Source organism: Anolis sagrei, chromosome 3, assembly GCF_037176765.1.
Source record: "Anolis sagrei isolate rAnoSag1 chromosome 3, rAnoSag1.mat, whole genome shotgun sequence".
Lineage (NCBI taxonomy): Eukaryota > Metazoa > Chordata > Lepidosauria > Squamata > Dactyloidae > Anolis > Anolis sagrei.
In genome coordinates, this window is record NC_090023.1 from 154,979,427 (window position 1) to 154,989,606 (window position 10,180).

The 10,180-nt window shown below is 38.2% G+C and overlaps 1 protein-coding gene across 1 annotated transcript; it reads left to right on the plus strand.

Annotated features, from left to right (window-relative positions):
- Positions 1-856: 856 nt before the first annotated feature.
- Positions 857-8,645, plus strand: LOC132771270 (pulmonary surfactant-associated protein D-like). Its single transcript, XM_067466974.1, has 6 exons — positions 857-936; positions 1,633-1,844; positions 3,827-3,925; positions 5,061-5,177; positions 5,738-5,821; positions 7,881-8,645. Exons 2-6 carry the CDS (start codon positions 1,649-1,651, stop codon positions 8,255-8,257), a joined length of 873 nt encoding a protein of 290 aa, XP_067323075.1. The 5' UTR covers positions 857-936; positions 1,633-1,648; the 3' UTR covers positions 8,258-8,645.
- Positions 8,646-10,180: the final 1,535 nt, after the last annotated feature.

Consider the following 10,180-nt stretch of genomic DNA (forward strand, 5'->3'; position numbering starts at 1 on the left):
CATGTGCCAGTTTGTGGCTAGGAGCTTCCAGATTTCATAGTCCTGCCCCGTTGCCACTCATTGATTGTCATGGTGCTTTTATTGGTTTTGTTTTATTTTTCTTGGAAGACAACTGTGCATGAAATTGATTTATGTGTGTAGGTCAATATACAGCCAATCAACACACAGTCTTCACAGAATGAGGGTCCATTTCAGTGCCATAATTAACACTTCACAGAATGAGGATCCCATTCAGTGGCATAATCTGTTGCAGGGTTCTTCCCCCTTCACAACCATTGTATCATGTACCATTTTGTTGAAACACTATTTTGTAATCCTTTCTTTTTAAAAGTTTGTTCTGTTTTAATAAACAACATTTTGGGTTTTCTCCAGTCTTGTTTCATCTGCCCATTTCTTCAGCAAATCATTGCTGAGTAATTTTAGAGATAAGACTGTGACCAGGAAATGGCCTCCACTGGAATTGACATTGGCAAGTAAAGAGTCAATAATGCAAGTTGGCAACAATTTCCTTTTTTACAAATAAAGTCTAGTCTTTGCTAAAGAGAAACTGTGAATGCCAAGTGGTGTCTTTTCTTTCAATGCTTTCAATTCAATTCACTGCTGTCAATTTAATTCAATTGGAAGTATTTTTTAAAAAATCATTTTTATGTTCCTGTGGTGCCAAAGAACCTTACATTTAACTCAATTAAACTGGAAGAAGGCATAGAAACACAGGTTGGACATGAAGATATGCCTCAATCACAACTGCAGAGGGGGTCCAGGTTGTCTTTTAGCTTATATTATTTGTCCATGTTCAAGATTCATTGTTGAATTTCTGGTAAATCATGTGATTTAGAAAAGTAAAGCCTAATTATGTAACACATAGCCTATATAAGGAGGACTAAACTCCTAGTATCTTATCCCTGGCTTCATAGAGTGCCTGAAATTGTGAAGCAAGTGAGTGGATTTTAAACTGATCTTTGAATGATGGGTGTCTGAGGCTGGATCTACATTGTCCTATATCCAGGATCTGATCTCAAATTATCTGCTTGGAATTGGATTATATGAATCTACACTGCCAGATAATCTGGGATGAGCAAATAATATGGCACCAGATCCTGTGATATAGGGAAGTGTAGGTCCAGCCTAAGAAAAATTGCTACCAGTTCTGTGTAAAAACTTGTCATCTTGCATTGTGCTCAACACATTTCATTAATTGAAAACAGGGTAGATCTTCTTGATTACCAATTCAGTCTTCATTGATAAGATATCTTTTGATTATTAAGTGCTTACTGTATCTGATGTTCACATTCTTCTTTGCTTCTCTTCTAATTTCTTCCAGCTTTAATGATTTAGTTGATTTTTGTTCAACAATAGTATAATTTCTTATTCTCTTAATTTCTTTAACACTCATTACTTTTTACATTTGCTTGAATTCTTCAGAGGATATAGTCACTTATAAGGAATACTGTGAAATATAGATCAAAAAAGCAACTTTTCTAAGTATTCTTTCAAGGTAAGATTAAGAGATTTTATTTAAACCCTAGAAAGTCAATGCAAGTCAGTTAATAATTTTCATTTTATTGCAGCACAATGGAAAACACTTTGCATGCACTGATTCTTTCATTTCTCTTCCTTAAATTCTTTTCACAGACTGAACCAATAAACAATGCTGTTGCTTGTAACGCTTTGTGCTTTAGTCCTCTGCGTATTGCCAGAAACAACCGTGGTACCACAGCAAGTTGTTCAAACCTGTGACCCAAAAGCCTGTTCACTAGTTGTGTGTGGACCAGCTGAGAGAGGGTTACCAGGAAGAGATGGAAGAGATGGACTGCAAGGACCAAAAGGAGAAAAGGGAGAACAAGGTGTGGAAAACATAACTTTGTAAGAGTCTATACTAGGAAAGCAATGATGGTGAGGTTGAAGGTCATTTCCAGGTTTTTAATTTTTCTTTTTATTAATTGAAGTGTTGAACATTTTTGAATTGATTAAAATTAATTAATTGTATTAATTAACATTATTTTTTTCAGTAAAAATTAATTAAATTCTTCATAAAATAAAAGTATTATAAAAATGATGATGACATTTTTATAATACTTTTGATCAACTTCTGGCAGGTCACAGAGTCACCCAAAATAACTCACCTAAATTTGTGAGTTAAACAAAACTAAAATCTTCTTTATGCCCTCCAGTACAACTCCATGACCTGCCAGAAGTTGATCAAAGAATCACACTGGAGTATCTAGGGATACCTAAAAAAAAAACACTTCTCTAAGAAATTTTGGATTTTCCAGTACATTGACTTCCTGTAGAAGTTGACCATAGAATCATATTGGGGAATCTAATGATTTCTATAGGAGTGTTCTTTTGTTCTTTCACATTTGTATGGGCCTTTGACTGCTAATTCCAGAGACCATGGAGGGCTACCTACAGTGTGTCTTTTCTAAGCTCCTTTCCCTGGCTTATGTATTCTTCCTCTTCTCTGGCTCCACTTTCTTCCTATTCTCTGGCCAAGTATGCATCCATAGAAGGTGCATGAGAACATTGCCCCTCCTAAATAAAATTTTTCCCCTTCCTCATGAAATGTTGATTGGGTCCTGAAGTGTTTAGCCTAACAAAATTTTGGATATGCGCTTCCAAATAGAGTTTAGGCATTCAAAGAAATAGAGTGGGCAAAGTCATTCAGGGAATGTGAACACTGAAAAATAGAGGTCTGACTCATTTTCAATGTTTATTTCTCTGTAATCCTAAAATTTGGGGAAGAAAGAAAAGAGAAAAGGGTTATGAGGGGAGGAATGAAAAAAGAAGAAAGAGAGAAAAAACAAAAGACAAGATGACGAGAGAAAAGAACAGAGAAGGAAAGAGCCAAATGAATAGAAAAAGAAGGGAAATAAAAAGAGGAAGGAAGGAAAAAGAAGGGAAGAGAAAACAAAGGGAGAAGGAAACAAGAAAACAAAAAAGGGAGGGGGAGCAAAAAGAAAAGGGGAGAGGTATGAGGGGAAAGAAGCAAAAAAAATGAAAGAAAGAAGTTGAGAGGTGTGTGAGGGAAAGCAATTCAAAAAGAAAGGAAAGAAAGAAAGGAGGGAGGGAGAAGGCACATTAAAGAAAAAGAAAGAATGAAAGAAAGCCATAGAAATGCATACCTGGGCAATGTAGGGTAAATAAGCTAGTATAAAATAAATAGAAAATAGAGAGCTTGGGGAGTGGGGAGGTGAGGAGAATTCTGCATCCTGACATCATTTGACTGTCAGAATACTGGAATATAGAAGCTGAAGGGAGCCATCACCTTAAATTAGGTGTCAGGAACATTATGGGATTAGTAGATGTCAATAGCTGAGGATGGGATAATCACAACGACCAGTACAGATCATGATTCATTTGGAGCCATCAGTAGCTGCCGACCAGTTAGCCTGTCTTGTGTGATAAAATCCTATAATTGAAATAGCCAGAATTATTTTAGTCAAATTGACATATGCAGACAAAGGAAAGAAAGGACCATATAAGTCAGGCATGGACAAACTTTGTCCCTTCAGGTGTTTTGGACTTCAACTTCCACAATTCCTAACATCTGGTAAGCTCACTGGGATTTCTGAGAGTTGAAGTCCAAAACACCTGGAAGTTTGTCTGTGCCTGCTGTAGATGTCCATTGATTTAACAATATTGGTGACCATGAGAGATACCATTGATCATTATACTTTGACTTTAATGTTTATATTCTTAAACCGAAGGTGGGGTGTAATGTTCAACTTTCTTGCAATGGGTTACAAAGTTTAATGGGCTTTGTATTTCTCTTTGCTGAGAGTTTAGTTTACTAATCCAAATATTATTATTTTTTATCAAACACCAGGACTGCAAGGACCAAAAGGGATACTCGGTCCTCCAGGAAAAATGGGCCCAGCTGGACCAGCAGGAATGACAGGAGCAAAAGGAGATGTTGGAAACATGGGTAAGAAGTGTCTTCAACCAAATGAATTTGCTCATGATATTGTACATTAAAGTTACAATGTATGGCAGTTACCACTCTTGATTTTATCATTGCTCCTCTTGCAACTGCTTCAAATTGAACACAAGATCTCCAAATGCTGAACCTGATAATCCAGAAGTTCAGATCTATGGAATTATGAGATTTGAAGTCTAGGGAGAACTTGTAACAAACCAAACTACTAACCATAGAAAGAAACCCATGGGATGCTGCTATGGCAGTTAAAAAGGAATCATGGTCCTATAACTATGTAGCATGAAAGGGGCCTTAATCTGATATAAATAATTTTGGACTGGCCTTGAATCCCACCGAGATGTTTACAAGCTTCACTTCCAAATCATGGCAGCAGTGGGAGTTGAGTCTCAACTCTCCAGTTGGGCCAAACCTAGTTTGGCCTTGCTGGATGGTTACCTTTATGTTTGTTACTGCTTGTCACCACAGTAATGGCCACAGAACTCTGGAAAGCTCACAAGGGGCCTTTGTTTATGTCAGCAAAGGCACCCGCACAACCTGGCAAAGGAGAGGAGGAAGGCAACCCCGCTCCTCCTTTCTCCAGGTCACAGGAGTGTATTTGCTGACATCAACAAAGGCTCGCAGTGACAGTCACAAGCTCTCCCAAGCTTTGTGGCTATTGTTGCAGTAGGAAGAAAAAACCAATAGAAAAGGTAAGTGTCATCCCTTTTTCCTGCACTACAGAGCATAGGGAAAATGAAATGACAGCACTGACCAATGTGAATGCCTGGACTGGTTCAAATTAAGACCAGTCCATTTGTTCACATTAACCCCAAAATGTGTGGTTGTTCCAGAGTTCCCTGATTTCTGCTAATGCAGGATAATAGTCAATTAACCAGTTTTACCTTGTGTTAGGAGCCAGACATCTCTGAACATGTGTGGACATCCAGAAGTGACATCTGACCCAATTTGGATTTTGTGGCCAAGGGAGACATGCCCAGAAAGTGATGCCATATCACTCCTGATTATCATTTTGAAAGTGACCATATAGGATTATGCAATAATTTTGACTTCCCGTGAGTGTTTTTCTGATTTCTTCATTCCAATAAATACCAACTTCTGTCTAATTTTTAAAATTCTTAAACAGGGTTACAAGGAGCAACAGGGCCACAAGGACTGGAGGGGAGGAGAGGCCCTCCTGGATCAAAAGGAGATAAAGGTTACACAGGAGAAAGGGGGACAAAGGGTGACAGTGGTCTCTCAGGTAAGATTAAGTGGGATATCTTTAACATCGAAGGAAAATACCTGGGGAAGATTAAATATTGGCCCTTTGAAACTCAGGTGCTTTACAGAATTTGAATGAAAGAGATTGACTTACAAGTTGTAATTTATATTCTCTGCAAGACCTAACTCTTTTTTTTTAAAGAAACAATTCAATTCCACTGATAATACACTTATGTACACCCTCAACAGTAAAATTATAGATCCCAGAGAAGACATTGCTTCAATATCTGGAATCATGGATACTGTGTATCTCCAAGATACAAAAGTTTTATTTGAAAGATAGCAAACACATAGATGTTCAAGAATGACGAGCCCTACCATTGGAAAACAGGCAGAAAATTGTTTAATTTGCTGGTACATTTTGCCTGTAAAGATGGGTTGGAATATACGCCTAGATTGATATATGTATTGTGAGTGTAAGAATGTTGCAATTTAAACAAACAAAAATATGTTGAGGCAGCAATGTGAAAAATATATTTACCACCTCAGGATGCTACAGTACTATTTCTTCCAGATGTTGATTACTCTATCCTTCCTCAGAGGTCAATCTATTGAAAAACCGAGTGATTGCCCTTGAGGGACAGCTAAACGCGCTGCAAGCCAGTTTCTCCAAGTATCAAAAAGGTAAAGTATTAAACTAATAGTGGAATGGAAATGAGAGTATTAGTAGAATAGGGTTACCGCATTAATGTAATTATCAATAAGGTTGGAAAAACCTAATTACTTCACATTTCAGTTAGAAGGAGAAAATAAGTCTATGAGTCTATGGGCCCATCTGCACTAGCCACCACCATATCACATAAGGTGATTTTAGCATGCCAGGATGCTGTCAGGATGTGTCTTCCTTGGGTCTCATGCTGCCCATTATGCAACGTATGGCTACTTCTGGCAGGGCTCCATGGAGGAAGCACCCTGACAGCATGGCAGGGTGCTTTCCTTGGAGAGCCATGGGGGCATCGCAGGTGGTGGGAGGGGGAGACACACGACAATTGTTCCGCATGTGGGATGGGGAATTGTCAGATGTGGGTGAAGCGAGATGTGGGCCACTGGGATTTCCCCACTGTCCTACTGATTCACCAAGGAGGGTGGCAGATTGTCCATGCGATGAGGTCCTTACTCTGAGACTGGTCTGGAGCAGCAATACTACAGCCTGACTTCAGAGGTGGATACACTGCTTATCACTGTTCTATAACATCCAGTGAGACAAAACCAATTTGGCTCTTCTGGATGTTCACCTTTACCTGGCTAGTTGTCCTTGTCAGCAATGAAGCTAACCAGAGAGCTCCAGAAAATGCCTGGCTTTTACGTGACATCTTTGCTGACATCAATAAAAGCACCCACCCTTTCTCCTTGGTCATGCATGTGCCTTGCTGGTATCGGTAAAGGTGCCTGCCAATAGCCATGAGCTCTCAAAAATTCTCCAGCCAGCTGCCACTGTGACATATATGACAGAGCCCCAATTTGCAGACTGCAGGGGAAGGGGCATGATGCTACTGGGCCATAAGGACAGCAGACCGGTTCACACTAGAGTCTAGCTGTTGACACCAACTCAAGAGTGCAGTGTGGAGCTTTGGAGCTTTGCTGAAACTCTGGAGCTTTGCTGTCTAGAGCTTTGCTGAAACTCTGGTACAGTCCTCAAATTTTCATGGTGGGGTAAAAATGGAAGTCCCTGGACATTCTCTAGATGTCCTGGAGCAGGCCATAGGGCTCCATAATTATACTGTCATTCAAGGGCCTGTCTAGCCTGCCAAAAACCAAAAGTTCAACCAGAACAATGTCCAGGAAAATCACATTTCCCAAATACCTTACCATCTTCTCTTTCTCAATTACACACACACACACACACACACATACATACATACATACATACATGAAGCTAACCAGAGAGCTCCATTGGCAACCCCAGGGTTTCCCAATGTTTCAAAAGAATATACAGCCCAACAGAAAATATTGTCTTGGTATATTAGTTTGGGACACTGATTCAGAAAATGGTATTAGATTGACTGCATCGGCTGGGTGATATAAATGACATACAGTCTGTATCTCAAAAACTAGAGCTGATAGGGGACAACTGATGCCATGTTTGGAACCAGCAGGCCAAATGTGTGTTGCCCAGTGGTAACGGTGATTCTCAGACAATGTTTTGTTATCATCCCCACCTCCCAAAAATACAGTGACTACATCAGGAACTAGCCACATCCATGCTATTTGTAGCCACAGCTATGAAGCGGTTTGCAAACCTCTGAACTCAGTTTTGCATCTCTTCCTTCTCCTTGGTGGATATATTTCAGAATCAATATATTACTACAGAGCATTTTTTCAAAGAGATACTGATGTCTTTATTTCGTACTTTTATCTATTCCAAGCTAACAGTCATATCAGTCTTCTCAAGCTGACCACTTACTCAAGTTCTGTTTTTCAAATTGCTTTTATTGTTTGTTGTTACTATATTTTCTAAAATTAAAATGCATATAGGTAAGCTACAGATAAGTAAAAATGAAATTAATTATCTAAATGTAATTAAAAGAGTTTACAATAAATTGGAATTAATGAGCAGGGAGATGTTCAAACATAACAATAAACCAGAATTCTATGAAGCACAACCAGGTTTACTATCACGTACACACCCAAACAAAGACTGATCATCCCTCCTGACATAGACACTCCCACTTTTTTGTTTCAGTTGCAGCATACCCAGTTGGCCAAATTGTTGGCAATAAAGTCTTTGCAACCAGTGGCTATGAAGGCAACTTTCATGATCTGAAGTGGACGTGTCAGCAAGCAGGCGGCCAGCTGGCTTCCCCAAGAAATGCTGCTGAAAATACAGCAATCCAACAGATTACTATTCTATATAAAATGAAAGCATTTCTTGGGATAACCGACATTCAAACAGAGGGGACATTTAAATACTTGAACAGTGAGACCATTGTTTACTCCAACTGGATTACAGGAGAACCCAGTAATTATAGAAATAACGAGGATTGTGTTGAAATTCGTTTGGATGGCAAATGGAATGACATACCTTGTACGGATAAGACCCTAATGATCTGTGAATTTTAGGCCATTGATCTTAATATGTCCAATCTATTTACAATTGACCCATACATGTTAATTTTATTAGTAAGAATTAAAATAAAATGATTACCATATCATTTATTTTCACACAATTTCAGTGAGGTAGGATGTTGGCATGTGTACATGATTAATGTAGACATTGAGGACTAACAACAGTAGCAGTACTCATCTATGGACAAATCTGGAAAAATAAAATGGATAAGCTAATCAAAATGGAAAATTGAGTAATTAAAACATTTGAGCTTTCAGAAATGGATAAGCTAACCATGTTGTTGAGAAGAAAAGCAATGAAAGGCTTTATATAAGATTGGGAACTTTAAATCAATTTTTAATATGAGAACAGAGAAAAATATAATGCTTGCAAACACATTTTTTTAAAAAAACAATTGAAATTAAACAATTAAAAAAGTTACTATAACAATCTGGAATGTTAAGTATCACCAGACTACTGCAATGTGCTCTACATGGGGCTGCCTTTGAATACTGTTTGGAAACTTCAAGTAGTCCAATGGGCAGCAGCCAGATTGCTCCCTGGATTGAAGTACAGGGAGTGCACAACACCCCCGCTACGGCCGCTCCACTTGCTGCTAGTCTGCTACCGAGGACAATTCAAAGTGCTGGCTTTAGTCTATAAAGCCCTAAACAGTTCTGGCCCAGCTTACCTGTTCGAATGTATTTCCCTCTATGAACCACCTCGGAAGTCAAAATCTTCTGAGGAGAACCTGCTATCAATCCCACCTCCTTCACAGGTGCAACTGGTGAATATGAAAGACAGGGCCTTATCAGTGGTGGCCCCTCAGCTATGGAACTCCCTCCCCAGTGAAATCGGATCAACCCCCTCCCTCCTGACCTTTAGAAAGAAACTAAAAACTTGGCTATTGACCAAGCTTTTGTAGAACATTTAGTGCAATAGCCAGCTATGAAGTAATTGTAACACAATTTGAATGGCTCCTGGATTGCAACCAGATTTTGTGTGGTTTTAATAGTTGATTTTAATGAATGGAAATGCTTTGATTTTTAATTTAATTATTTTAATGTATATGTTTACTGTATTTATATGCTTATGTTTGTATGGCATTGAATTTTGACAATTTGGAAGCCGCTCTGAGACCCCTTGGGGGTGAGAGAGAGCGGCATAAAATCATAGCCAATAAATAAATAAAGTAACAGTGGAAATTTAACTCAATCCTCCTAGAAAGTGTGAAGTTGCCTTTTAAAAAATTGTTAGTGTCGTTAGTTAAATGTATGTGAACATTTAATGGTATGCTTGCATACATTTCATGAAATGTCTATATATCTCATAAAGTATACTTCTGTAATGTTTTCAAAATAAATATATATACACAATCCAAAATCATTATAACACATTCCCATTGTTTTACTCTTGAGAAATTGCAAGGCATAGTTATCAAGCATAAATCCAATTGTTAGTCCTAACTGAAGTAGTTCTCTTGCATAATGACATGATATGTGAATGCTTATGTCAGTTTCATCGGTTAAATTTGTCTATTTTACATGGGACTAAAACTGAATTCGGTCTATGTCTACTTTAGATGAAAGAACACTGAGACCGAATTACAATAGCTTTATACTTTATTACCAATAGACTAATACAGCTTATTAGAAATGAGCAAATCATTGTACATTTGCAGAATCTCTCCAGAGGCCAACTTGTGCTAAGTTATTTTACCATGTGATACATAAAATGCCAGGTGCAGCTCATCCCATTATAGGCAGTAAAAATACAACAATAATAAAGCAAATTACTAAGAAGTTGCCACCCTTTTGTGACACTTAGATTCTCCTGCTTGAATCATTTTTAATTTTTTTATTTATTTGTTTATTATTTATTCAATGTATACCCCCATCTTTCTCCTGGGATGGGATCCAAGGTGCCTAGTGGTAAAG